The sequence below is a fragment of the Suillus subaureus genome, assembly GCF_016647635.1.
Source record: "Suillus subaureus strain MN1 chromosome Unknown BJ212scaffold_3, whole genome shotgun sequence".
Lineage (NCBI taxonomy): Eukaryota > Fungi > Basidiomycota > Agaricomycetes > Boletales > Suillaceae > Suillus > Suillus subaureus.
Window position 1 is genome coordinate 1,235,408 of NW_024538559.1, and position 25,492 is coordinate 1,260,899.

The following is a 25,492-nucleotide window of genomic DNA, read 5'->3' on the forward strand; positions in this document are numbered from 1 at the left end:
ATACCAAGCAATGTTCCACAATACTTATGGTCTGGACATGCTTTTGTAGATGAGGGGCTAGCCCAACTGAAACGGTGATCTAGGTCGGAGCTTGTGAGTAAAGGTGAGCCATGATGTGACGATATCAACGTGCGCTAGGATGCCACGCATCTTGTGGAAGGAGAGCATAATTTCTCCACGGCGCAATTGCTATAGGTCTCAGCTACACGAGTGAACGGCAAGCGCCGAAGTTTGTCCGATCACACTCAAGTTTCCCCAAGAAACTTAAGCTCAGACAGTATGTCAGTGTTCAATCATGCCAGTAATAAATACAGCAAAGTGATACCATATATCAAAGTAGTAACAAGAGGTTATCAACCGAGATGTTTTCGACTGTGGTACATTGCCGGTACCATCACATCCCCACGAGTGCCATAGCGACCACTCCCGCGCCCAAGCTCACCAACGCAAGCGCCTGCTTCCAAACCTCACTACGCCACAAATTCGGGTCCATTACGAAGTCTCCTGCAAGCATCTCGACACACGCGGCATACATCAACATTCCTGCGGAAATTGCAGACATGATTCCTTGAATGAGGAGCATTTCCACTGTCAGGAGGTGAGGCTGCGTCAGAACAGGTAATTAAGAATATAAAATATTGCAGTGATACGTACCGATGTCGTGACCCCGCTTGAATGATAGGAGACCAATTACGATGCCTGCAGGGTTGGTAACTGCAAAAAGCATGATAAGAGTAGACCGTAAAATGGCCATATATTTAATGCCTCCATTGTCCGACGAAGGAAGAGATGCTATCCGAATGCCGAGCGATAGCCCCTCAAAAAGCTGGTGAAAAATAATTGCCACGAGGAGTGACGCTGTAATAGAATTTGTACTCGATATCGATCAAGCCAAGCAAATAAAACTACGCACTGAACTCGGAGCCCTGAGTGATTGCTAATGTTAGACCTATGATAACGGAATGTATCATAATGCCTAATTGCAACACCTAGAAAGTGAATTAATCCACGAGGGCTTTGAGCAAACATAATGCTCACGAGAATGCCAACAATCTGCCTCTTCTTTCCAACTTGAACTTCTTCTATATCGGAATCGAGCGTATGTGAATGCCCACGCTCAGCACGCAGCCCCCGGTCATGCACGTTCACAATGCCAGTCACGATACCCTGTTCAAATTCTTCTGGGCCATATGATGACGATAACTTGAATCCGCGTCCATGGTGCGTATCATGGGAGCACCTAGCCTCGTGTCTATGATGTCCTTCGAAGAAGTAGGAATCGTGCCTATGCGGTTGACTTGTAGACCCATACGAGAACGATCGCGTACGTCGAGGGCTTGGTGAGGAATGAGAAGGTATGAGATGCGTGTGCTCAGATTGGGAAGCACAGCTTTCTATTGGCTTGGGCGTATCAACGCGACGCGTAAGTGCCGCGGAGATAGGCGTTGACGCAGTTATCGGGGTAGTCGATTCTGGAGATGGAATCGGTGAACTGTATGACTGGAGCCGGTCTACGTATGAGGTGGATACATCTGACGGCCGATCAGTAGGACTCATTTTTGTGGCGACACAGGAGACGCACATTCAATCAAGAATATGGACAAAAGCGAGGTCAATCTATAGAACAGATTATATTTGGTACAGAGAGGACGTGAGGAGTAGGGTGACGTACACAATGAGACCAGTAAAATCCCCTATCTTCGAGCGAGAGCGTAGGACTGGGTTCCTCAAAGCCTCAAAGGAGTCTTGGAGGAGATGAACGAATGCCGTGGACAGAATGACACCTGGTGATGTTCGAAATGTCAGAAGCTGATATTCCAAACTAAGTGATCGCTCACCTGTTCCAAAATGTTTTCCGATAAAAAAGACGATACGAGGTATTTGAAGAAACGTGAGTCGCTTTGATAGCAAAGGAAATGATGATGCTAATAAATAGTCACTAGTATCACGAGACTCGGAGAGAGAGCGCTATTCATAAGGATACCAGTGACGCACCGAAGAGAGACACAACAAAAATGATGCACATCGCGCTGGTGCGCGAACGTACGAGTTCTACATTTGAATGCATACCTGGCACGGCGTCTGTATTCACGCAGTGACAGAAATGGTGAGCTTATGGTGAAGTGCTTGGACTTGTGATGGTGGCGCACCGTAGTATCCGATTGGCCGGTCACCAAATTCAACCATGAAAATGGACCCCGTGTTCTGAAGTCGTTGTGGAGTGTCGTGCTCAGCGCAAGCCTAGAGATGCTAAGAGGGTAGTGTTCTGCACTTTCAAGCTTAGAGATGTTAAGTGGGTTTGAGAGTGGCAGCGATACTGGTTGTGGCAAAGGCCGTCATTTTCTATGCCAGTGGAAACAAGCTCACTGGTATTACAGCGAGGACCTCACCAGTCACCAACATAATTTACGTCACACATGTGACACAGCATTTACCTGAACAACCAGCACTCAAGCTGTCCTCAGGTGCCGGAAAATTCAACTCGCCTGAGCTTAGCTTGGAGAGTCGCATAAAGGAAAAGTTCATAAAGATGCCAAGAATAGCACTTTTTGAGCGCCGTCATCTCGTTCTATCAATTTGGCAGACGGCGTGAGAGGACAGTCCTTGAGTTGGGCAATTCTTAAAAATGTGCTTTTCAAAGCAATCAGTGCATGTAACTTTTTAGCGATCGTGTCCGATTACATAGGTCCAATTGTTACTATGCAGAGAATGATACCAGTACATATACATTTCCTCCTTGAAAATCAAGGTGCATGCCTCAAAGCCTGCTCAAAGTCCGCGACAATATCATTGATGTGTTCAATGCCCACGGACACCTGCCCAAACAATTAGCCGGAAAACATCTCCATCAGAAACGTCACGCACCCGGATCAGATCATGCGTGACCCCCGAAGACAGCTGCTCCTCATCACTGAGCTGTTGGTGCGTCGTCGTCGCAGGGTGGATAACAAGGGTCTTGGCATCACCAACGTTTGCAAGATTACTAGCCAGTTTCAGGCTGTCGACAACCGTGCTTGCCACGCTAACATCGCCCTTGACGCCGAAGCTGAGGACACCACCGAAGGCGTTTGGGCGGAGAAACTTCTTCGCACTTTGGTGATAGGGGTGATTCTCTAGACCAAGATAGGAGACCCATGCGACCTTCTCGTGTTTTGACAACCACCTAAGAACAATAAAAATTTCCCCGTGGATCAGTGCATAACAACTTACTGAGCAAGCGCCAAAGCATTTTCGGAGTGCCTCTGAGCCCTCAAGCTAAGCGTTTCAATACCTTGAATGAGCAAGAACGCAGCAAATGGGTTCATGGCTGGACCCAAATCACGGAGAAGCTCAACGCGAAGCTTGATAGCGAAAGCGACAGCACCGAATGTTTCGCTAAAGACCATTCCATGGTATCCCTCGGAGGGGGAAGTGAATGACGGGAACTTGCCGGAGCGTGTCCAGTCGAATTTTCCTGACAGAAAAAATGAGATATGCAGATGGAAAGTGATCGTGAAGTAAACCGCACCCGAGTCGATGACAACACCTGCGATCGTCGTTCCATGACCTCCAATCCACTTGGTTGCACTGTGCACTGATGACCATACAGATGAGCTGTGGATCACCTAGACGAGGGATGTACTCACAAACAATGTCTGCGCCCAAATCGATGGGTTTGATGAGATATCCTCCCATTCCAAACGTGTTGTCCACGATCAAGGGGATGCCATGATCATGTGCAACCTGTCGAGTTTACATGAGCAGCGGTCCATTGGCAGTGATTAGTATGCGCACTTTCGCCAGCTCAGGAATTGGCGCAACGTTGTACTTCGGGTTGCCGATGCTCTCGACGTAGATTGCCTTCGTGTTCTCGTCGATTGCTGCCGCGAAAAGGGCCGGGTCATCGCCATTCACGAACTTCACACCGATACCAAACTTTTTGAATGTTACTGCACACAGCATGGGTCATGATACTGGTAAGACGCTGAAAAACGAACCTTTGAACTGGTTGTATGTCTTCAAGCGACCTCATCAGTTAAAACAACCCATGAATTCCCCAAAATGATACACTTACCCCTCCATAGAGATATGATCTATTGCCAAGACATCAATTGGGGTTCTGGACCTGAAAGACTAGACCTTACGTTGAAACGATGTTGTCACCTGCGCTGGCTATCGTGGAAATTGCAAGGAATTGTGCAGATTGACCGGAGGACGTTGCGATGGCCGCAGCGCCACCTTCAAGGGCAGCCATTCGACTCTCGAACACATCCTACATGGATAGGAAGTACTTGGCTGCAGAGGAGCATCGATGAAAGAATCACGTACGACAGTGGGGTTCCCAATACGAGAATAAATGTGTCCAAAAGCCCTACATGATGTCCATTGAGTTCAATTCACTTGTCATTCTCAATGAAACTGACTTCAGGCCGAAAAGGTCTGCACCATGCTGAAGTTATGATAAGCCCCTAAATCAAATCTTTGTACGAAGTGACGAACGTTGGAGTCGTTGAAGACGAAGCTTGTGGAGGCATAAATAGGAACTGCGCGAGCATTGGTGGTAGGATCAGGAACCTGACCAGCGTGCAACTGCAGCGTCTCGAATTCCTGGGGCCTTCGGCCAAAGGTTAACCACTAAAGACCTTCCAACGAGACATGGCACTCACTTGTTTGCTTGAGCCATCGCGATTTGATGTTGGAATATTGGGAGATAAGTGGGCTTGGATGCAGACTCCGATTGTCTTGTTATAAATATGATATTCAAGGTTCTGAGTAGTGTGACACAGTGTGTGGCAGAAACACAGATAGGAATGACGATCAATCACGCGAGTATTACTACTACTTGCAATCACGAGTCCAATCTTTACATGACTTCGGAACATTCAAGGAAGGCGTCCTGGACAGCTGTGAGAGGGAATTTGGTGTTTATTGGAATTACAGGAGCTAAACAGAGGAAGAACCACGGACCGATTGACTATCAATAGTTCTGGTCTCGATGCTGCCCACAGTTTACCGTACTTTGTACATACATTCCATCATAATCGATGATCTCCCATCAGGCTGCAGCTGACCATCGAGGGAAGACCATGGCGAGAAATTGCTCGCGACATTAATACCTTGCGGAGTATATCTAGGGGATAAACTATCACTACGCCTTTCCAAAAAAGTTAAAACAAGCTTCTGATTTGTAATTGAATATCGAACCCTTGCCATTATCAGGCGGTACCATTCGACCGTTGTCTATGCCTACTCCTTGCCACTGCTGGTACTCTCTGGGACTTGCGAGAGAGCGTCACCGTTAATTTTCTAGCTGGTACTTACGTACAGTTGAGAGCGAGGTACCGGGAGTGCGGAAGCCCATCCATTACTTGGGTTCCGAGATTGATGGAGAGAAAGCAGTTCAACCAAGATCAACCAGAAATCTTCGGGAGTCCCTGAAGCTCCCAGTGCACGCATAGCTATATAGCACCAACACCCAGTCAACGTTGTCAACTCCTACCCGTTCTCACATAACACATCTCTTTCGAAATTGAATACAAAATCAGATGAACGTTGTGATTCGGAAAAATCATCAGGTTGTGGTGACGTCATCAGATAGTTAGCTAGTAAACTTGTAGTAAATCATGCATAATAGTACGTACATAGTACACACGATGTCCATGCGCGCTCCCCACTTGAAAGAGAATATCGAAAACGTGCTCGCCAAGGCTTATTGTTGTACAACAGCGTGTATTGGGGAAGTCAACGGGGCGCCCGCTTAATCGATTGTGCAGTGGTATCGCGCGGCAGACGGCCCTCTAGTCCGAGCCGCAGAAGACAGAGGCAATGCCCGCGTGACTCGGAACCAATCGTGGCGTCAAGAGGGCCGTAGAACGGATCATCCATGCATCAGGGAGGGTGTTTAACCTTTAGCTTTGACCTTTTGCGGTATCCGATACACAAGGAAGCGTAGGGGTACGGGTGAGCGGCATGGAGCCCGCATGCCCGCGTGCATCTTCAGGATATCGATGACTTTCGAGCCTCAGCACACGACATGTCGTCAGGAGCATGATCATCGGACATATCGTTGAGGGCGGAGGAATCTGCTTACCAGCTCGAGGTGTCGTCATTAGGTGACAAGTGAGCTGAGCCAGCGAACTGAGCCCAAGAATTGTGCAGCCCTACTGGGCGCTGTTCGGCTCACTTATAATGGGTCAGACGTCCTTGGAAGTCCGTACTACCTATGTACCTAATGCATAGTGCGGCGGCGCAGGGCCCTTGTTGTTATGGATAAGTTTTCGTGAACTTTGAAGCACATGCTGACGCTAGCCTCTTATATATCAACTAACATCTTAATCGTCCCTGCAGGTGCCGTACTATTTACAGTTAACCCAACCAATAAGTAACTCAATTGAATTATCCGCTATGGAAGATTTTTCACCGCACCGTTCATAGACTGAAACATAACCCCCAAACATGCAAAAGGTGTCTTCACCTCCCGGTTCTGTACCCGACCTCCTTCCCGATGAGTAAGTAGCCAGCTAGCTGAGTTGAGAGTAATGCTTACGGAGTTGCAGGGATGTGATCAGGCTGAATGTCACGAGCGAAAAAAATGACGTATCCACTGAGGAAGCCCTTGGTAAGAAGATGTGAGTACCAACTGATCGGCATGTTACACTTAACGTCTGACTAAATTGTCTCAAAGATCCAATACCACCCTCAATGTCTCTCCAGGGTCTACTATTGCGGAAGAACACGGCCAAGATACCGCTAATTCGAAGTTCTGGGCGACATACAAGAAAGTTTCGGACGAGTATGACGACGACTTCTTAGAGCGGGCGAATGATGATATGGGCGTTATCCTGACTTTTGTGCGTTTGTTTTCCATGTATCTTAATGCTAATCTAACAAGGCGAATCAGGCTGGTCTACTCTCAGCTGTCAACTCTTCATTCATCGGCGGTATGCAGCCTGACCCTGGAAATACTACCAATGTCCTTCTGCTAAAGTTGATACAAATTACTGCCAACCCAAACTCCGTACATGACATCAGCAATCTTTCCTCGTCTGAGAATTATTCCTCTTTGACCGTCTGTATGCAGACTTTTGCCTATACCAGTCTTGTGTTTAGCGTCTTGGCCGCGTCGGGGGCTGTCTTGGGAAAGCAATGGCTTAACTCGTACAAGGCAGCTCGGGGAAGGGGGTCTTTGGAGGAGCGCTGCATGCAGAGGCAGATGAAGCTGGATGGACTAGAGAAATTTCATCTGCGGACTCTCATGCAGGCATTCCTTGTGTTCCTACAGATTGCGCTACTGCTATTTAGCGTCTCGCTATGCATCAAGACGTGGACCGAGCGAGTCATGATATCCGGTTTCATGATCTTCGGCACAGCTTCCGGTGTTGTCTTCTACTTGTGGACTACGGCTGTCTCAGTGTGGTCTCCTCACAGTCCTTTCTGGACACCGGGCTCAAAACCAGCTGGAGCTATTAGGAAAGTCTTCACAGGAGCGACTTCGCCTCCTAACACATCCGATAAATCATCTGCCATACGCTGGATAATCGAGACATCAACGAACCCAGAATATCTCGAGGCTGCGGCTGCCATGGTGCCTCTCGCGCAGTGGTCACGGGAGCTTGATGCTTCAGCAGTATACAAACGCCTACGTGATAACTTCAGGGCGCGTTGTAAAGAGGAAGCGGTGTATGTGAAGTATGGGAAGGCCATGGCCCATCTTTGCAGCCAGTCGGTGAAAATCGATCCAAACTTTCTTACCAAATTTGGCTGGGATTTTTGGGGAGGCAGGAGTCGGTTCATTCGCGATGCATTCATGGCTGGCAGTGACGCCTACCGTCGGACTGACACAAGAATACGACGCTGTACATCAGGCTAATGTACGTACTGCTCTGAGAACATTAGTCGTTCACGGACTGGACCATAGTCTTTCACTTCCGGATAGCGACGAACTGATTTGGAACGGTGATCTACGGTGGCGTCACGGTAACGGGGATAGGCCCCGCCGTGAAGAATTCGACTGGCTCGTTGATTACCTGGTGGATAAAGCAAAGGACGACCATGAAACGGAAGGTGATATTTTGCTTGCACTGAGCGCCATGCAGGGACTAGGGAGCTCTGCTAAGCAACCTTCCTTTATTGATGCGCTCATCCGTTGTATGGGCAACGACAAACCTTCCCGAGTCCGGCATGCCGCGCTGAGACTTGTGTCTGATGCTCGAGGGGAACTCGCTGCTATCACAGATGACTTGATGCCACAGGGTGTCGACGCAAATCTCCTGGATTCGCTTTCTCGCGCTCTTTTGACTGCCGTATGTCCACAGCCGTACCAGGCAATTCATTCCGACGCCTCTTTCCATGAGGACCGAGACCGTCGCTACATCAACCTTATCTTTTCCCTGACAAAGACTGACGAATGGTGTCGACGTCAGACCCGTCAGACCCTTCATGGCCATCTAAAGCGATGTATTGACCTAGTTGATGAAATCAATAGAAGGGAGAGTTGGTTTCTCGGATTCTACCTGCCTGCAATCATTGGGCGCGTCAATCCTATATGCGAGGATCTCGCTCTCAATCCTGCCCAGGCGACGTCACTCAGGCGATTAATCAAGGAAACGTGGCGCGCCCACATTTATGAGAACGATGACGACTACGTTGACGCAATACCAGCCCTCGTGGCAGCGACGAAGTTGAATTTACCACTAGGGGAGTGGCTTGCAGAGGAGGTGCGTGGGGCGTTGGAGTACTTTCAGGAGCAAGCAACCCTTGTGAAGAATGGTGTAGCTCGAGCTGCGGTCAACGCTGCACTATGCTCTCTGGAGGTCTTTCACAAAGAACTGCAGTCTGCGTTATAGGCTCGACCACAGGAACTCGTTGTAAAGGGACAGCGGATCCTGGCCAAGTATGCACTGGGTTTATGCATTTTATCCGCTATCAGCTTACTCCATTCTCTTTCCTTTGTCCGCCGTAAGCAGGGTGCCGAACCGAGCGAGACATACTCTGCATACTCTTCGAAGTCGAACAATGCGAATTCCTACCCTTCATTTACTTATCATACTAGTCATCGTAGTAGCTCGTCATATACGTTCTTTTATTCCCTCCCACCTACCGCCACATTCGTTAATTTGCACCACTGGCTAATTCCTGAATTTCTAGTGCCAAATCGCTGTTTGTTTGCCCTGCCACCCGGCAGCTCAATCCATGGACGTTCGGTCCGAGCTCAGTGCTCGGACACAGCCTAACCTGTAACACGATGCCTTCACATTCGATCTTTTCGCCCTTGGCAAAACAATAGTCGAAGATTCAGCAGATAGATGAAGAAGGGTCCAACCCAAAGATCTCTCATATTTGTGGCAGACGTGGCAGATAATGATGGTCTCCAGACCTAGAACCATGTTCTCGCAGATGCGGACAATGGTAATCGGGATGTCACATTGCGCTCTGTGGTTAGATTCTACCTCTACCCATCACCGACTAGAACCAACTGTAACTCACTGCGGTGAAGAACACGAAGGACACAGGAGGCAAATGGAGGGGCGAATGATGGGCACCAGAGGCAACTGGGTGTAAGAAGCTAGTAGAAGGTACCGAGAATCAGCGCATGTAAACGAAGCCCTAAGATACACCGCTTCGAGGCTGTTGTGAGCAAGCTCGCACTGGTGCGCGAAGCCTGATAAGTAGAAAAATGAACCAGAAGCAAGGGGTGTCTCCCGAACGGGGTAAAAATCAACATCTTGCCTCGCCCAGGACACGCAGCAAATTCGAGGGGTCGGGCGCTCTCCCACGTGTTTTGCATAGGACATGCGGAAAAGGAGTCAAGTCAAGGTTCTGTTATTAGGTAATGAATAAAGTACTACTGCATTAGTATGTGGCTGTGATGTGATAAGGACCACTGCCGCATGCCACCTGCCAGTAGTCCGCTGGAATCTTACTATTCGGTAGGTGAATCGTATTGCCTGGTCTCTTCGAATGAGCTAACTTCAGAACGTATTTCAGGCATGCTGTTTCATGCAGTACGCCTAAGAGGATGACTCACAACAAAGGTTGGCTATTTAGTGCGACATCAAATTATGTATGTATCCTAGAGTTGTCGCTGTACTCACCCCCAATCTTTGCATCTATTACAGTGACTATACTCTATGACACGCATACCCAACCACACCAACGATACCGCTCCAACAATATTTGCTCATCCACAGAACTTCATCGTCTTCGGTGAGATGGGTGTAGGGAAGAGTTCGTTGATAAACCTCATTGCTGGCGAACAAGTCGCCAAGTCCTCTTCCGGTATACAACCCTGCAATCTCGAATCTACCGAGTATCCAATCAGATTATCTGACCCCCAGCTTAATGTCAATCTATTTGATACAGTAAGCAAACGCATTTTCACATGAGGCTGGCATTCTAAGTCAAAATCCATCCAGGTGGGCTTGGACAGCCCCACGATGGATAGCGCAAGCTATCTAAATGCCCTAGTGAAGGCACACGAGCTCATCGTTTCACTCAAGAACCAAGGCGGGGTACATGGCTTACTCTTTTGCATCAAGGGTGGCAGAGTGTCACGCACTATGCAACAGAACTACAGGTTATTCTACGAGTTCCTGTGTCAAAAAAAGGTGCCCCTTGCTCTGGTCGTTACCAACCTTGAGACCGAAGTGAAAATGGATGACTGGTGGACGCGCAACAAGGTCCATGTCGAAAAGTCGGGCGTTGTCCCTGCTACGCATGTCTGCATCACCGCCATCAAGGCCATCAAAACGCGCACGAAGACAAATACTTCGAATCCAGGAGGAAAGTGCACAATATGCTAAGAGTACTCGGAAGAGCTGAGCCATACTCGATGGACACGAGTAGCTGGTTTGCGCGGATGTGTAGGCTGCTACCGCAGCTTTTGCTCACAGCCAAGACCTTGGGGAGGAGTCGTCAGAAGATGATACAGATGCTCACAAAGCGTTGCAAGCTGCGCAAGGAAGATGCAGTGCAGCTTCTTCAAAGAATTGGCTCTAGGGAAGACAAATATTAGTAACTTATTGTACGTTGCATGCTGTCGAATACCTATCATTTATCTCGGATTAACTACCCATTACATACCCCTGGTTATCTTGTACATGTTGTAACGTCTAGTAATATCAATCCTTCCTAATGCTGATCACTACGCTTGCAAACGTGCGAAAGAATTCTGAAATATTATTCCGACCATTAGAAAATTGCGCGCGTTCGCGCTAATAATATTATTGATATCTCTCTCCTGCATTTAAGTTTCTGTAAGCTGACTGTCAGTGTAACCATAGCCTAGCTTCTGTTCGTCCAGCTGTATATAAGCCCAGCGGCGACGATCTCAGAAGTCGTGAGCAAACAGCTGATGTACAAAAGTTCGGCCTATGAACAGGAGTTCAGACGAGTTCACCACGCTTCTTGTGCGCACTGGAAACATACCACAATTAACAGTATGTGAAAAGCGGCCCGCGGTAGGAACCGGGAACCCTTCGAAGCCCTATGAGATAGTGATGTAAAAACGAGAGCACGAGACAACAGGATCAGCACGAGGACGAAACCTGGTAAGTAGCTTGAAAGGTAGCCAATCATGAACCATGAATCACGACACAACGAACCAGAACGTCCAAGTCAAACAGCACGGTCCCTTGCTCAAGCGGGGACATGCTCACATGTGGCGAGAGAGAGCGAATGCTTGAGAAAACGTATGCGCTGAGAGTTGCTTGAACCATCAGTCTGATGAACGACACCCACTGCCTCAAGGTAGCAGGAAAATTATCATTGTGAGAACCAGACAATCATACATACGTGCAGATTGATTATTAACAGAACATCATGCTGTTGTCCGTTGTCGACAGCTTCAGCGCGAGGTGTAGAAATGGAATCCCGAACGGGCTTGGACAACGACGAATTGCTCTGCATCGAGGACGACAAAAAATCTCAAGAGTAGATCAACTCGACATAGACAACGTAGAATTTGACAAGGGAATTAGTGAATACATCCTTCTTATGTGCAAGGACATCGTGATAAAGCCAAGGACAAGGATACCGAGTTCGAGTTTTAAGAGCCTTGATAACAGCATGACCGTCATCGACGAAATCGGCAGTGGTGGGTGACAGCATTACACAGCAGACGTAATACAGATTATTCGGGATCGGGTGGGGGACATGTGGGCACTAAGGGAGAGATCAGTTGTGCGTGGGGTGGCGTGAGCAACGTTACCGCACGCACTGTGGTTTGCGAGAGGCGCCACGGGATAATTAGTCTCCCTGGACATACCTCTATAGATGAAGGAAGGTAGTCGTTTCTTTCTAAGAACACAATGTGGGAGGTAAGCGATGCAGGCGCTTGCCGAGCGCCATGAGTACAGAAAGTCTTGCATGCAGGTGCTGAAGGAATAATTAATTTGTCAGTGCTGAGTGGGAGAATATACTCAAAAGACGTACATGATACGTAGCTAATTAGTAGTACTAGTGGCTGCACAGCTGCAATGGGCCCAGCAGTGCAGGTTAAACCCGGCTAGCTATGGGCTAACTGCCAATAGCGCTTTGTTGGTTGCATCTCAGGTGTACCACACGAGCGTTTTGTGAGCGCTTTCGAACCTCATGCGTGTCACATGCACTGCGAACAGCCGCAAAAACTCGTGCCTTGTGCCAGTACTTGCTTGACCTACGTCACTGTTTCGAACATGCTTCAGTCGCTCACTGTGTCGAAAGTCGTTCTTGGCTAGAGACTGTATCAGAAAGTAAGCATTGTTAGGCTGATCTGGATCCTATCAGATTACACGATGTTGACTGAAATTGAATTTCCAGCTTGTTGCAAAGCCTCATGGACTACACCTGGACAGCGAGGAATCTTTTTCATCGGGTAAATATGTTGCATGGGCTCTTTTGGATGAACTAACACGAAGACATGTCGCAGGCATGCTGTTTTCGTGCATTCCCTGAGGCTGCAATGACGATTTGCCGTCAATCTAAGGCAGTGCGCATGGCGGGTTGACTCACGAAAAAGGTTCATTGTCCCGACGGTGAACGTGCGTCATGGAGCCATACTTTTCTTCCAGACAAGGCGGACTCATGCGACATGTACAAGCATGTTCAGGATCCAAGGCCCATAGCGGTTCGAAGCCAGGGTTCATAATAACAGGCCTGCCTGCAAACCCCAGTCAATTACTTTTCCAACATCGCTATCATATCGGTCTGTATCTCGCTATAATATCTGTCCTTACCTCGTTATCATATCTGTCCCCACCTCGCTATCATATCTGCCCATACCTTCACGCCTACACTCGTCTCTCCATAAACCTAACTTACACTGACCTTACATCAGACATCATGGTAAACAATGGTCTATGCGGATACGCTTCATCGCTGGAAGGTAATTCGGGCTCTTCGAGCGAGCGGCACCATGACCAGCGCAATGGGGCTCATTATCAAGCTGTGCACAACCCGGCGGTTCGATCAACCGGCATCACACCTACCGCCACCGCCTCCTAATGCGTCATCGAGCTATCACGGGGTACGTGCCCCACGTCTTAAGACGTGTCACCTCGAAGAAATCTTACTGATAAAGTGACAGAACTGGCCACAGGGAAGAAGTGTTGTCGTCTCCGATGAAAGCGGCTCACCACCACCACCACCACCACCACCACCACCACCACTGGCTCCAAAGGCGTCGCCAAGCAACCACGAAGTACGTGCCCTACTTAAGTCGCATCCCCACTTACTGATCAGAAGCAGCAGACGCGCCCACGAAAAAGAAATGTTGTCATCTTCGGCGAGAGCGGCTCAGGGAAAAGTTCGGTTATCAATGCAATAACGCAAACCCAGCTTGCGGAGACATCTAGTGATGCGACAGGTTGTACTTTCAGTTACCAATGCTACCCAGTCGAGATCTCTGGCCAGAGATATGTCCTGTTCGATACCGCAGGCCTTAATGAAGGAAGTACTGGTGCAGTGCCGGCGCCGAAGGCGGAAAAGGAGCTGAAGAGACTGTTACGTGGTCTCATGAGCTCTGGGTCAGATGGCATCGGCCTTCTGGTAGTACTGCGTGCGCAGCACGAGAGCCCGTCAGGCCCTCATTCGCAACTACAATCTTTTCTACTCTGTGATCTGCCGGAAGAAGGTCCCGATCGTTGTTGTCGTCACAGGGTTGGAGAACGAGACCGATATGCGGAGTTGGTGGAATGCTAATGCCAAGGAGTTCAAGAGTCGTGGCATGTATTTCCAAGACCATGCTTGCGTCACTACGCTTCACAAACACGCAGGCATCTCAGACGTCTTCACTCGTCGTATCGCAGAGTCTCGTGAAATCGTGCGCAATCTTGTCGTCAATAACTGCTCGGAATGGGCGGTCGACAACACCTGGTTCAAGCAGTCTTTTGCAGATGCGCAATACGTGATGAGGCATAATTGGAATAGTGAAAGGTCTTCCCCATCCACCCTCATCATCTATGGCTCGTCACCAAAGGAAGAGGAAGAGCTTGTGCGCTTCGGTGGGGAGGCATACCGAGTTTGCCCCGTTTCTCCACCAGAGTCGACCTCGAGCGCAGGAGGGGGGCACGAAGGGGATCTTCTCATATATTATGCTCACGCTGACACGCTCTCTGTGGCTCGCCAGACGTTCCGCGAGTTCTACACAACATACCGCGGTAACATGGTGCCGGTCGTTGTCGTGGTCAAAGGACTGAATGATAGAAAATCCGCCCGTCAATGGGTTGAACAACATGTCATGCACCACGGCGCTGGTCTTTTATTCTCGACATTTTCTCCAGCTGGAGACCTCGGAGATAACTCGTTAAGGAGACAGGCGGACCAGGACTTGCAGGATCTCATTAGACAATCCTGTCTCATCCGAGGCGTGGTAAAAGGCGGGGGCATGCTCAAAAGATTCGCGAAATTCAAGTTTTTGGATCGGCTGTGAGTGGACGAGTTCTTATTTCCCGGGAGGAGACATCATATACTTTATCATTTATTTCATATTAACGAGCCATGGACAACATCTGTATTTAGTCGGCATGTTGACTTTTATCTGCATTAGTACGACTCAGAATTATTGTATGCCAAGATGCATGTATCGTTATGAACTTATTACCTGGCCATCTCAAGCACTCTTTAAAAATACATTTTCTCTTCAGAGCATGCTGATATCAACGATTCTCTCGCGTCCGGCAAGCAGCAGCCTGAAAGAACCTTGCGCGTGATTTGCAGCGAAACTGGAAAGGCAGAGAGGTTTCAGACCGTTGCCATAGCCGCTAGAGTCACTAGCCTGACACCTTCCGGTTCAACCTTCAAGTTGCTAATGCTGTGGCATGCTCTGCCCCTTCAAGTTCGAAAGCTCCTGCTTCAAACCTCATCTCTGCTGCGTCAGTCACGTTGCGCAAATACTTAAGACTCTTAAAGACGTACCGTAATAGCTCTGAACTTGGAGAGTACTATGAGTCGTTGGTTGCACTTGAAGTCAAGTTCGGCTCGCTCATGTTGGGTCGGACGTCCTTGGAGGTCCATTGGCAGAGATGTTACGTGGGAGACGCGTCACGCGGCAGACCCTGCGGTCGCTGTCGTAGTCAACAAGCTGTAGACTAAGTGCTACTTAGTGCCACTTAGTGCTGATAGGCTGTGTCCGTTATCGCCGGTGTCAATGCCTGGGTCACCACTAACCTTTCTAGAGCCCATCGATCATGCGTTGTCATCGCGGAGTCCCCGATTGCGGTCTCACATAAATACCAGGCCAGAGTCTTTGCTCCATTCTCAATTTCATCATGGTCAACACAATTCCTCCTGCCAATCCAATCCCTGTTGCACCATCCCCTGCTGAGGTTCTGGCGCGCCTCTTTCCTACTCCAGCGCCCCCTCCAACAGTCCTTGCACCAGCCCGTCTACCAAATGCCGGTCCAGGGCCAACTGCTGCACTGCTCAAGACGCTCAAAGATAACCACGAGCGCAGTCATGTCTTCTTCAACCACTACAGTTTTCACAAGTATGTGCTTACAAAATGACATTGCAGAATAACCCTGACACTCCATTCAGCCATGCAGCCCACCACTTGCTAGCCATTTGGGCCCTTGGCGCATCTGGTCCTTTGATCACAGCTGCATATGAGGACACTCACCTCGACCATATGCGTGATGCTTTCCAGGCGCCTGACCGTGTAGTAATCTCAGATGATAATTTCCATGACTACCTCGGGGATGAAAAGTAAGCCTGAATGACTCCTACATCCCAGTCGAAATAACTTACAAACACGACCCAGTTATTATAATGCATACCTGGACTATTTCCACAAAGTAGTTCTCGCCCCGGGCGCTACCATCTCAAGCATCCTTGAAAAGTACATTTTCTCTTCAGAGTACAACATCAACAATTCTCTTGCATCGGGAAAGCAGCAGCCTGAAATGCTCAACCGCTTTGTGGAAATTCTCATCCACCCCCTTATTCACACCGGCTATGGCGCAGAATTCGGACTTCCTGGCATGCTGGCTGAGGGTCTCTCCCAGGCGAGCGTTCATCCTGCACGAGCAACCGTCCTCGTCTCTCGTTTGCTTTTCCCCGGAAACCCGGACTCTCAGTACAAGCCCAAATCGCACGTGCACGCACTCACGATCCTCTCGCAGATGCTTGCCGATAGCCGTTTCTGGACACGTATCCTGGAAAAGCATGAATTCGAGGCCATGCTCGTGTCGCACGGCGAACTCATCAACTCTTACGCAGAGATGTGGACATGCGAGATCAACAGCCAGGAAGATTTCAATCGCCACCTCGAGGAGCTCGTATGGGCAAGCACTTTGATGTACGGCGTCGGTAGTTGGGACGGTGAGAGCGAGGAGTATCGTGCAGATTTCTTCACCATGCACATCGTCACTTCATGCCTCTTCCTCCCGTCTCTTTGTGCACACCTTTCATACCGAAGCCAGTCTCTCCTTCTACGTGCACACTTCCTCGTGAGTATCACCTGGTGGCTCGTACGTGGACGCCCTGCTCTCCCTCTGCGCAAGTTCTTTGCCGCACCACTTGCGCCCCTCCCTTCCCCAGCGCACTTCAAGTACGCGACGACGCTCCCTGGCGTTCTTCCCCAGCCAGCACCATGTGCACTACTCGGCGGGGACAGTCCGCATACGGTGACACCCAATGTATGGTACCCCCTTCTACAGAACACGATCGTACACCCGAATGAGCATCTCTGCAAGTGCCAGCGTGCGCTGGCGCACTTTGCTATATTGTACGGACACCGTGAGGCCGGGTTCATGTCGGAGGCATTGTCTTCAAGCCCAGCGATCAGTTGTCCTGAGACACCATTGTTACCCGGTGGCCTTGAACTCGCAGAGAGCGAGTGCAAAGCGCTCGATGCGCCGGAGTGGGAGTTCCTTGATGGGAGCATATTCTTGCGCGCAGCTTGGTTGACGGGTGCTGCTCTGGGATGGGTGAGGGATGGCGAACCGAACACAGGTGCCTGGGATTACCAGGAGTTTGAGAGAGTGGCTTTGGAGAGAGATGAGCTTGAAGCCAAGATAAATGCATAGGCGATGGGGGCATGTATCCAAAATACGTGAAGTGACCAGTTTCTTCTTGTTTGACTCCCATCTCAGCTAATAATATACACATGCAATTATTCCTTGTATAACGTACAGAAACCCTGATATTTGTCTTGAAATGACAAGCAAACGCCTTTTGGGCACCCAGAAAGTCAGAGATCTGGGCGATACGGACTTGACGATGTCCCAATTGTTTTCTGGGAGTCTTCTGGGGCACGCCACTTCGGGGTCAGTGGTCACGTAAGTCAAAAGGAGTCTCCGATGACCTCAACTAGAGCCCCTATTTCCCTTCCAGCACTAACTACCATGTCCTCTGAACTCGACACTACCGCTTACAGGCCTTTCAATCGACCTGGTGATGAATCTTTCCAGCACCCAGTTGGACATATGCATGCTCACGGCCTAGCGCAATATTCTCCTGAGGCAGCAGAAGCGTTTTCGTTCCCTTCCAACCCTGAGTCAAAGCATGATGTGTCACCTCCTTTGTTCCAGACCCCACAACCGCCTTTAGCTCCCATATGCCCCCAGCGCTGGCCAGGCATCGACGCAGAAACCACCAAGATGCTTTTGAAAGTCTTGGAGGACAATCACTCGAGGTGGCATATATTCTTCAATTACAGGGGATTCCATAAGTGCGCTCCGTTTCAAGCGTATATATGTGTTGAGCTCTAACTTTCTTTTGAAGCCACGCGGCTCATCACCTTCTCGCAATATGGGCGATGGGCGCAAGCTCCAAGATCATCTTTTCTGCTTATGAAACTCATTGCGTGTATCAGCGGCCTGCGTTTGACTCACCAAACCGCATCACACGCCATAATTTTAATGAGCACCTTGGTGATGAACGGTGGGTGATGTTCAACAGCAATCTTTGTCAATTACTAAACTTCTCCAAGCTTTTATTCAGCCTACTCGGATTTTTTTGCCTTTGAACTCGGGAAGAAAGGGTTTGCTCGCACCTTTGGGGAATATATATTTGCTCTCTCTGCGAATTACCTAGCAGAACTACGTTCGGAGGGAGATGGTCATCCGCAGATGCTGACTCGCTTCATTGGTGGATTGCTCCACCCTTTGATCCACACCGGCTATGGCGCAGAGTTTGGATTACTAGGCATGTCAGCGGAAGGTAAAGTTACCTTTACGCCATGAATTGTCCTGGTTCTTACCTGAAGAAAGGTCTGGCTATGACTGCTGTACACCCTGCGAAGGTCCATGCACTTCTTCCACCTTCGTATTTCAGTTCTCCTATGAAATCTGGAACCATGCATGCCCTCTCAATTCTCGCACTTGTCGCTAACGATGAACGATTTGAGCACATCAAAACGATGGAAGAATTAGATATGTTCACCACGACTGTCTCATCTCACGATGAGGCACTTCGAGCGTACGCAGAAATGTGGGACTTCGATGTAGCAAATAAGGAGGACGTCGCCAAAGCAGTGGAGGAACTTGCTTGGCTTAACTCGATAATTTATGGTGTAGGGGGCGCGACTGTGAAGGACAATTTCCACGCCGATTTCTTCTTGATGCATCTCGTCACCTCCACCCTTTTCCTCCCGTCCCTCGTAACTTCGCTCTATCAAAACCCTCGTGCCCAAGCATTGCTGTTGCGTTCCTACTTCGTAGTGAGCTTGGCGCGCTACCTGTCGCGGGGACGTCCCACCCTCGACATCGCTAAGTTTTACAGTGACACATCAGAGCTTCTACCTTCTAGTGGTCTGGACGTCATTCCTGGTCCACAGCCTTCACCTTTCGAGCACACACTTCCTGACCAGAAATCTCCTGAAGCGCGGACGCCAAATCCATGGCTGTCTATAATACAGACTACGATCGTGCATCCTAACGAACATTTGTGCAAGATACAGCGGGCACTCGCACATTTTTCATCATTGTATGGCTTGCGGGAACAGGGGTGGTTCGCCACCCGCAAACAAGCGAGCGTAGCCACAGATAACAGGAAACTCGAAGATGTTGAGCGCAACCTGGGACTTGCAGAGTTGGATGGAACGCTGTTTCTTCGCGTGGCTATGCTTACTGCACGCACGCTTGGTTGGATGAGAGAGGGTGAGTCCGAGGAGGGGTGGAATTTTGAGGGATTTTATGAAAAGTGAGGCGAGGACGTGGAACACATCGGGATTGTATAGTGTACAATAGTGGTACAAGGGTGAGTGCTATGTTGTGTTGTTATGCTGAACTTCCAGGTGCGAATAATACGTGTGTGATGTTGTACATGTGCCGATATATAATGTATGCAAATAATTAAGGCATAGTGTATCATGCATTCCGTGATGATTCGGAAGAAGCGTAATGGTCTACATGCAGCAACCCGAAATAGCCGCTAGCTCTTGTTTAATTTGGGTCATGGTGGGTCGCAAGAACGATGCTGGGCTCCAACACCTATCAAGGAGTTTCCGGAAGTGTTCCAGCTCCTTCTCCGGAAGCTGGAGTTTCATGGGAGTGCATCCGCGGGAGGGCTTCACGCCCCTCATGATATCGAAGATGACTGCAGTATCGTTGCTCCTATGTGAGAAAGGAAGAGAACCGGTTGCAACCTGCAGAACACTGTCAACGAACAGAGACAAACAGATAGATGGGCAAGCCAACCTCGAGACAAACGCATGCAAAAGCGTATACATCGCTGCTAGTAGAGATTGGAGGCGGTTGAGCATCATCATCATTGGTGAGCGCTTCTATGAGCTCAGGTGCCATCCAACGAGTTGAACCAGCGAAGAGCGATGTTGAAAAACGACTGTTCCGCATGCTGGGCTCGGATTCAAGGACCTCTTCGATGACATTTGACAAACCAAAGTCTGTCAAGAGAGCTTGACCATCGTCCCCAATAAGTATATTGGACTAGAATCCAGAGCGTGAATTTCGAGTCCGAAGAGCATGAATGGAGACAAACTTACGCCTTTGAGGTCGCGGTGGATAACGACTGGCTGGCAGTTGTGCAAATAGCTGACTGCCGAAGCTATTTGCTGGATCTGTTACATCTCGTGTAAGGGGATAGTATGTCAACCATCTAAACCCTGACTTACCAGTGCAAATCGATCTGCTTCGGGATTCATTTCCAGATAACGCGTCAATGTACCGTTGTCGCACCAAGGGGAAACCATGGCTATGGAGTTAGGAGATTGAGCAACGCCATAGAGCTGCGCAATATTTGAGTGACGCAGGCGGTGCCAGGCAACGACCTCTGATTTAAGCCGCTGTGGTCCTTCATTAATACATGAATAAACTGATTTGGAGACATACACGCACTAGCATCAGCTTTTCCTTGATTTCGTCTGTCATGTGCATGTACTGGCGAAGGTATTTGAGCGCGACCTGTCAACCCACTATTAAGATACTGAATTGGGAAGAAGACCAAATGTTTCTTACTGGATGTGTCCCATTGTGGGAATTCGTCCAGATTCCTTTCCAAACATCGGCAAAGGAACCGCCAGATACAGGCGCGTTGCCTACTTTTTCAACCTCGTCTGTAAGGTCGACAAGCAACACGCTGCCTTTCACGACCAGAGTCTTCGTCAATTGCTCTAGCGTTGCCTTTTGCCTGGCACGTTGCTTCAGCCGCGAGTAGTCCAAGTGCTCGGACACCCAACGGAAGCTGTCGTAATGCGCGATAGCTTGGGTGATAGAAGTGAGGGAAGAGAAGTATAATCGGGCTGGGTGTTGCTGGAGGAGGGATGCGTTACGAAGGTGCACGTCGGCTGGCGACTCGATGTCAACGTCAATCCAAGCGGCGGCGGCTCCCATCACTTGATCTCGTACGCTTGAACCATGCGACCGAGGCTCCTCGTGTTGGGTACCGAGCACGTAGAGAGCGATAGTAGGCATGATTGGAACAGCAGATGAGCTGATGAGCTAGTGAAGCTATGTGTTCAACACGGCCCGATATATGATGGTTTCTTAGACTCACGGATCACCAGAAAACTCCTCGTCGAGGCTGGCAAAGCATGAATCAGGGAGCACAAATTGCTGACCCTCGGACGCTAGACCTATACAGATCTCGGCATCGCAGAACCTCCAACAGTCAAGACCCTCAAAGTGACGGAACACCTTCTTGTCGGTGTTCTCATGCTGCAGAAAAGCATGGAAACCCCCCAATGTAGCACGTCTCCGGACCCGATGCCATGCATGTCCAGCGTTAACGACCGCGCCACTGCCAGTAATAACACGTGTCGTCAAGCTGGCGACCGTCTTTGTGTACTTGTCACTGTTTCGATACCGTAAGAATACAAAGTACCGAAGTAATGCATCTCGGGAATGTCTCGAGATTGGTAGCTCGAGCCTCGTGTCCGGTCGTGATTCCCCAGAGTGTGAAGAGCGGATCTTTGATATCATTTCACTGAGGATCCGCTCCACTTCATTTTCTAGACGGGTAAAGGCCTTCTCCGCGGTACGCAAGACAGACCGGCAACCTTCATCCAAAGATGGGATGTCGAAGTTATGGAAGATTGTCTGAACTTGCTCGGGAACACGACGTGTTTCAGTAAGCTCGTTGTCGTAGACGTCATACGCATGAACGCGGTGATCGTCGAGGGTGTGTTTTGATGGATCGCTGTGTATACATCTCCTGTCAACGACAAACTTAGGATCACCGACGAATTGCTCACGCATCAGACAGCCAGAACCGCCAGAAGAACTGGGGAACGTAAGGTGTCACTCCGACAGCTTCATTGGAGATCTGTATCAAAAATATCGTCATATCTCCCGCCAGTCAGAAAGACGCACGCCGTACCATTGAACTACGCCAGTTAGGGAATTTTACAGGAATTACTCAACTGCCTAGTGGCAAGGTGCCCCAAAGGTTGGAAGTCACGGTCGTCCACGCAAACAGCCAGGTTTGTGTAGGGGCGGGACAGACTCTTTAAGGTTAACGGCCGTCGAGTCAACCGTGGACCGTCTCAGACCGTCTCTTGTGGGCGAACGAGTGCAAAAGAAATATCGCTGTGCTCTCCAAGGCACGGTGGAGTGTCATATTTAAGTAAACGTCTTGACGTGCGACATGCGGCATAGGCGCTGACCTGGGGGAGTTAAGACGAGGCTGCGCACCGGTTATCATGGTCATGATCTTGGCGCTATGCGGTGCCATTCGACGGTTGTCTGCCACTATTGGTACTCTCTGGGACGAAGTTCGAGTCTCCGTTAACTTACTAAGATTAATATTACGTACAGTAGAGAGCAAGGTACCAACTGGGGCTGCGGAAGCCTATCCATTACTTGAGTTCCGAAATGTTGATGGAGAGAAACTAGTTCAACCAAGTTCGTCAGAAGTCCTCTGAAGCTCCCAATGCACACAAAGCTACAGCGCCAACACCCAGTTCCCGCGAGTGAAGCCGACCCTTCTCTCGCATAACACATCTTCTTTCGAAATTGAATACAAAATCAGAAGAACTTTGTGATTTGGAAACACTACCAGGATGCGGCGACGTCATCAGCAAGTTATGAACGAAAATTGAGCTAGTACACTTGTAGTAAACCATGCATAATAGTACACACACACGGTGGCCACACATTCCACACTTGGAATAGAATATCACAAACGTGCTCGCTAATGTTTATTGCTGTACAACAGCGTGTGTTGGGGAAGTCGTCAACGGAGCGCCCGCTTAAGTAATTGTGCAGTAGTGTAGTATTGCGCGGCAGACGGCCCTCCAGTCCGAGCCGCAGAAGACCGAGACGATACCCACGTGGGACTTGATGTCATGGTCTCAGAACCAATCGTGGCGTCGAGAGGGCCGTGGAACGGAGGATCATCAGGGAGGGTGCTTAACCTATATCTTTGACCTTCTGCGGTATCCTGCATGCATGAAAGCGTAGGGGTACGGGTAAGCGGCACGGAGCCCGCATGGCCGCGTGCATCTTCAGGATGACTTTCATTATTGAGGGTCTCACACGACATGTCGTCATGAGCATCATCGGATATATCATCGAGGGCGGAGAAATCCTCTTGTGAGGCGTCGTCTTCATGGTAGCTGCAAGATGAAGTCGTGAGTGGTCAAGCGCCTCTTTGTATGATGAGGCACTGACCGGGACTTTTGACGTTCCTGTATGACTTGTGGTTTCACTTTGCCCACTTCCTTGTTAATATACCACATTGCAACGACAGTCACCAGAAGTGTGATAGCACCAATTACATCACCAATAATCCTGCTGGTGGAAGCACCAGATGCTGTAAAGTATGTGAGCAGGCGCAACATAACGGACCAAAACAATTAATGACTCACAGTTTGGGTCACTTTCAAGCATCACACCAATATAGACAGTAACAAATTGTTTCGGAAGAGAGAGCACAGCTGCTAGCATGAACGTAAAGATTCCCATTCCGCACACTGAGAATATGGCTGTTGTCACTGGAAATAGCGAATATTAACGAATGACGTATGTGCATGATAGAAACTTACAATGCCCTGGAACTGCGCTGTAGCGCGCGATCAACGCGACTTTGAGACCGCGTTCACGGACTACCTTGCACAGAGCGGCATACGTGATACTGTCTCTTTGCAACTTATCTCCGCGAGCTTGGCAAAAATATTTGAAAGTACTTAGGAAATACGTTCAAAGCTTATCATAGAAAGTACTGAATAAAACTCACTAGAAGTTGGCAACTTCACCTATGAAAGTGCCAGCTGCAGTGATGGCGAAGCCAACCTCAGCACCCCAGACAACCCCGCAGAGGATGGCCAATATCTCGTGACCAAACAACTGAGCAAATTACGATCAACGAGGCAATTCAGCAAGAAGAACCTCACGTGACTCACTGGAGGGAATGACATCACAAAGAACATCGCAATTGGGATGAGCCATCCGAACTTTAAGCTATTGACGTAGTTCCGTAAATTAGCATCAGGCAATCAACATGCTTCAACCCAAAGTAGACCCACTCATGAATCCGCTCCACTGCAGGCTGCAAAGCGCGCACTATCTGCTGATGGAAGAACACAAAAAGGGAAATCAAGACGATGACGGCGCCCAGGCAGACGCAAGTTACTGGGGCAATACGATTCATTCCATCAGATTGTGACCTGTAGGACAGCTATTGAATGCAAACCTATTCTGCGCCTTGTCCATGGTCGATTCCAGCTAAAAAGCCCCTTCCAGTCGAAGAATGTCTGTTCAGACCCTCCTTCGCTAAGACTTGAGCTGGGTTGTCCTCTGGGGATAAGTGGGTCTGTGTCGCGGTGTACATGAGTTGCCTCATTATCGCGCTGGATTCTCGCAGGGATAGATTTGGAAGATGTACGGAGAGCAGCTCTCCTAATGAGGTCGATGAGGTCTTCCCGAGACACAGCCGGCTCATCACCATCCAACAGCGTACAAACGCATGCATGGTCTACGCTATCCACACCGAACGATTGCAGAACCTTCCGGTGCTCGCCCCACCACTTGCTCCAAGGGCTTGACCAACACCTGTCCATACCCGTGACTACGATGGAAAAGGGAGCAGCGCCAATGGTAGATTTGAGGCTATCATAATGGCGCAGCTGGGCTTTTACATCCTGCGATCCTTCAATACAAAGGATGAAAAGAGGAGCACGACTTTTGTCGCGCATGAGTTCTTTGACGAAAGACTTGAGGTTTTTGAGGGCCAGTTTTGCAGGGACGAGTCCCTCGGAGCCCTCGTTAAGCCCAGGAGTATCCCATATTCTATATTTCCTCTCATCGATTGAGACATCGTAATTGTCGACTGTTGCTGTGCAGCCCATTGCATCGTTTGACGAGGGCGCTTCTTCTCTTTCTAAGAGAATGTTGACAATGGAGCTCTTTCCTGACCCCGTCGTTCCAAATATGACAATATTCTGAACGCCATCATCCTGGAACATATATTCAGTAAATGAGTGCTGAAGTTTGGTTGGGTCATGACGAACCACCGGAAAGGCCACATTGCCTGACACAGGTTCGCCTTGAGACTCTTCTGCACGCCTCTTGAGATTCATGATGGTAAATATATTCGATCAACTCGAACTGCAGCAAATGACTCAAGAGGAAAATGCGAT

The 25,492-nt window shown here is 49.2% G+C and overlaps 11 protein-coding genes across 11 annotated transcripts; 6 read left to right on the forward strand and 5 right to left on the reverse strand.

Annotated features, from left to right (window-relative positions):
- Positions 1 to 259: 259 nt before the first annotated feature.
- On the reverse strand, positions 260 to 2,599 carry BJ212DRAFT_1321990 (Zinc/iron permease). Its single transcript, XM_041334436.1, has 9 exons — positions 2,151 to 2,599; positions 1,996 to 2,082; positions 1,839 to 1,925; positions 1,673 to 1,784; positions 1,583 to 1,617; positions 1,039 to 1,532; positions 914 to 989; positions 655 to 858; positions 260 to 588 (listed from the first exon to the last, which is right to left on the reverse strand). The coding sequence occupies exons 1-9, from the start codon at positions 2,185 to 2,187 to the stop codon at positions 395 to 397; spliced, it is 1,326 nt and encodes a 441-aa protein (XP_041198423.1). The 5' UTR covers positions 2,188 to 2,599; the 3' UTR covers positions 260 to 394.
- Positions 2,600 to 2,612: 13 nt separating this feature from the next.
- On the reverse strand, positions 2,613 to 5,091 carry BJ212DRAFT_1321992 (Cys/Met metabolism PLP-dependent enzyme-domain-containing protein). Its single transcript, XM_041334437.1, has 14 exons — positions 4,948 to 5,091; positions 4,647 to 4,884; positions 4,480 to 4,594; positions 4,404 to 4,429; positions 4,309 to 4,351; positions 4,125 to 4,252; positions 4,055 to 4,073; positions 3,978 to 3,996; positions 3,775 to 3,929; positions 3,627 to 3,723; positions 3,509 to 3,574; positions 3,211 to 3,454; positions 2,866 to 3,163; positions 2,613 to 2,816 (listed from the first exon to the last, which is right to left on the reverse strand). Exons 2-14 carry the CDS (start codon positions 4,661 to 4,663, stop codon positions 2,745 to 2,747), a joined length of 1,299 nt encoding a protein of 432 aa, XP_041198424.1. The 5' UTR covers positions 4,664 to 4,884; positions 4,948 to 5,091; the 3' UTR covers positions 2,613 to 2,744.
- A 1,603-nt stretch (positions 5,092 to 6,694) lies between these two features.
- BJ212DRAFT_1322003 (uncharacterized protein) lies at positions 6,695 to 7,742 on the forward strand. Its single transcript, XM_041334438.1, has 3 exons — positions 6,695 to 6,830; positions 6,881 to 7,490; positions 7,538 to 7,742. Exons 1-3 carry the CDS (start codon positions 6,810 to 6,812, stop codon positions 7,594 to 7,596), a joined length of 690 nt encoding a protein of 229 aa, XP_041198425.1. The 5' UTR covers positions 6,695 to 6,809; the 3' UTR covers positions 7,597 to 7,742.
- On the forward strand, positions 7,615 to 9,143 carry BJ212DRAFT_543077 (uncharacterized protein). The gene has a single exon (XM_041343455.1). It carries the CDS (start codon positions 7,779 to 7,781, stop codon positions 8,823 to 8,825), a length of 1,047 nt encoding a protein of 348 aa, XP_041198426.1. The 5' UTR covers positions 7,615 to 7,778; the 3' UTR covers positions 8,826 to 9,143.
- A 713-nt stretch (positions 9,144 to 9,856) lies between these two features.
- On the forward strand, positions 9,857 to 11,131 carry BJ212DRAFT_1322009 (uncharacterized protein). Its single transcript, XM_041334439.1, has 5 exons — positions 9,857 to 9,908; positions 9,967 to 10,042; positions 10,098 to 10,340; positions 10,395 to 10,672; positions 10,759 to 11,131. Exons 3-5 carry the CDS (start codon positions 10,110 to 10,112, stop codon positions 10,991 to 10,993), a joined length of 744 nt encoding a protein of 247 aa, XP_041198427.1. The 5' UTR covers positions 9,857 to 9,908; positions 9,967 to 10,042; positions 10,098 to 10,109; the 3' UTR covers positions 10,994 to 11,131.
- Positions 11,132 to 13,372: 2,241 nt separating this feature from the next.
- Positions 13,373 to 14,887, forward strand: BJ212DRAFT_1476004 (uncharacterized protein; the record flags this gene model as incomplete). Its single annotated transcript, XM_041339313.1, has 4 exons — positions 13,373 to 13,483; positions 13,544 to 13,657; positions 13,705 to 14,004; positions 14,039 to 14,887. 4 exons carry the CDS (start codon positions 13,373 to 13,375, stop codon positions 14,885 to 14,887), a joined length of 1,374 nt encoding a protein of 457 aa, XP_041198428.1.
- Positions 14,888 to 15,725: 838 nt separating this feature from the next.
- BJ212DRAFT_1295820 (uncharacterized protein) lies at positions 15,726 to 17,483 on the forward strand (the record flags this gene model as incomplete). Its single annotated transcript, XM_041332360.1, has 3 exons — positions 15,726 to 15,943; positions 15,994 to 16,161; positions 16,217 to 17,483. The coding sequence occupies 3 exons, from the start codon at positions 15,726 to 15,728 to the stop codon at positions 17,481 to 17,483; spliced, it is 1,653 nt and encodes a 550-aa protein (XP_041198429.1).
- A 399-nt stretch (positions 17,484 to 17,882) lies between these two features.
- BJ212DRAFT_1260836 (uncharacterized protein) lies at positions 17,883 to 19,603 on the forward strand (the record flags this gene model as incomplete). The annotated part of the gene is made up of 4 exons (XM_041330140.1): positions 17,883 to 18,127; positions 18,181 to 18,339; positions 18,389 to 18,618; positions 18,669 to 19,603. The coding sequence occupies 4 exons, from the start codon at positions 17,883 to 17,885 to the stop codon at positions 19,601 to 19,603; spliced, it is 1,569 nt and encodes a 522-aa protein (XP_041198430.1).
- A 100-nt stretch (positions 19,604 to 19,703) lies between these two features.
- On the reverse strand, positions 19,704 to 22,438 carry BJ212DRAFT_543492 (kinase-like domain-containing protein). Its single transcript, XM_041343456.1, has 9 exons — positions 22,234 to 22,438; positions 22,109 to 22,179; positions 21,412 to 22,053; positions 20,874 to 21,348; positions 20,754 to 20,819; positions 20,531 to 20,701; positions 20,402 to 20,476; positions 20,097 to 20,345; positions 19,704 to 20,044 (listed from the first exon to the last, which is right to left on the reverse strand). The coding sequence occupies exons 1-9, from the start codon at positions 22,234 to 22,236 to the stop codon at positions 19,805 to 19,807; spliced, it is 1,992 nt and encodes a 663-aa protein (XP_041198431.1). The 5' UTR covers positions 22,237 to 22,438; the 3' UTR covers positions 19,704 to 19,804.
- A 1,086-nt stretch (positions 22,439 to 23,524) lies between these two features.
- On the reverse strand, positions 23,525 to 24,604 carry BJ212DRAFT_1253985 (snare associated Golgi protein-domain-containing protein; the record flags this gene model as incomplete). The annotated part of the gene is made up of 7 exons (XM_041329745.1): positions 23,525 to 23,667; positions 23,723 to 23,848; positions 23,900 to 24,039; positions 24,091 to 24,200; positions 24,257 to 24,314; positions 24,380 to 24,485; positions 24,547 to 24,604. Coding segments are annotated over 7 exons (741 nt in total), but the record flags the coding sequence as incomplete, so codon positions are not given.
- Positions 24,605 to 24,793: 189 nt separating this feature from the next.
- Positions 24,794 to 25,297, reverse strand: BJ212DRAFT_1210534 (P-loop containing nucleoside triphosphate hydrolase protein; the record flags this gene model as incomplete). Its single annotated transcript, XM_041329224.1, has 1 exon — positions 24,794 to 25,297. A coding segment is annotated over one exon (504 nt), but the record flags the coding sequence as incomplete, so codon positions are not given.
- Between the last annotated feature and the right edge of the window lie 195 nt (positions 25,298 to 25,492).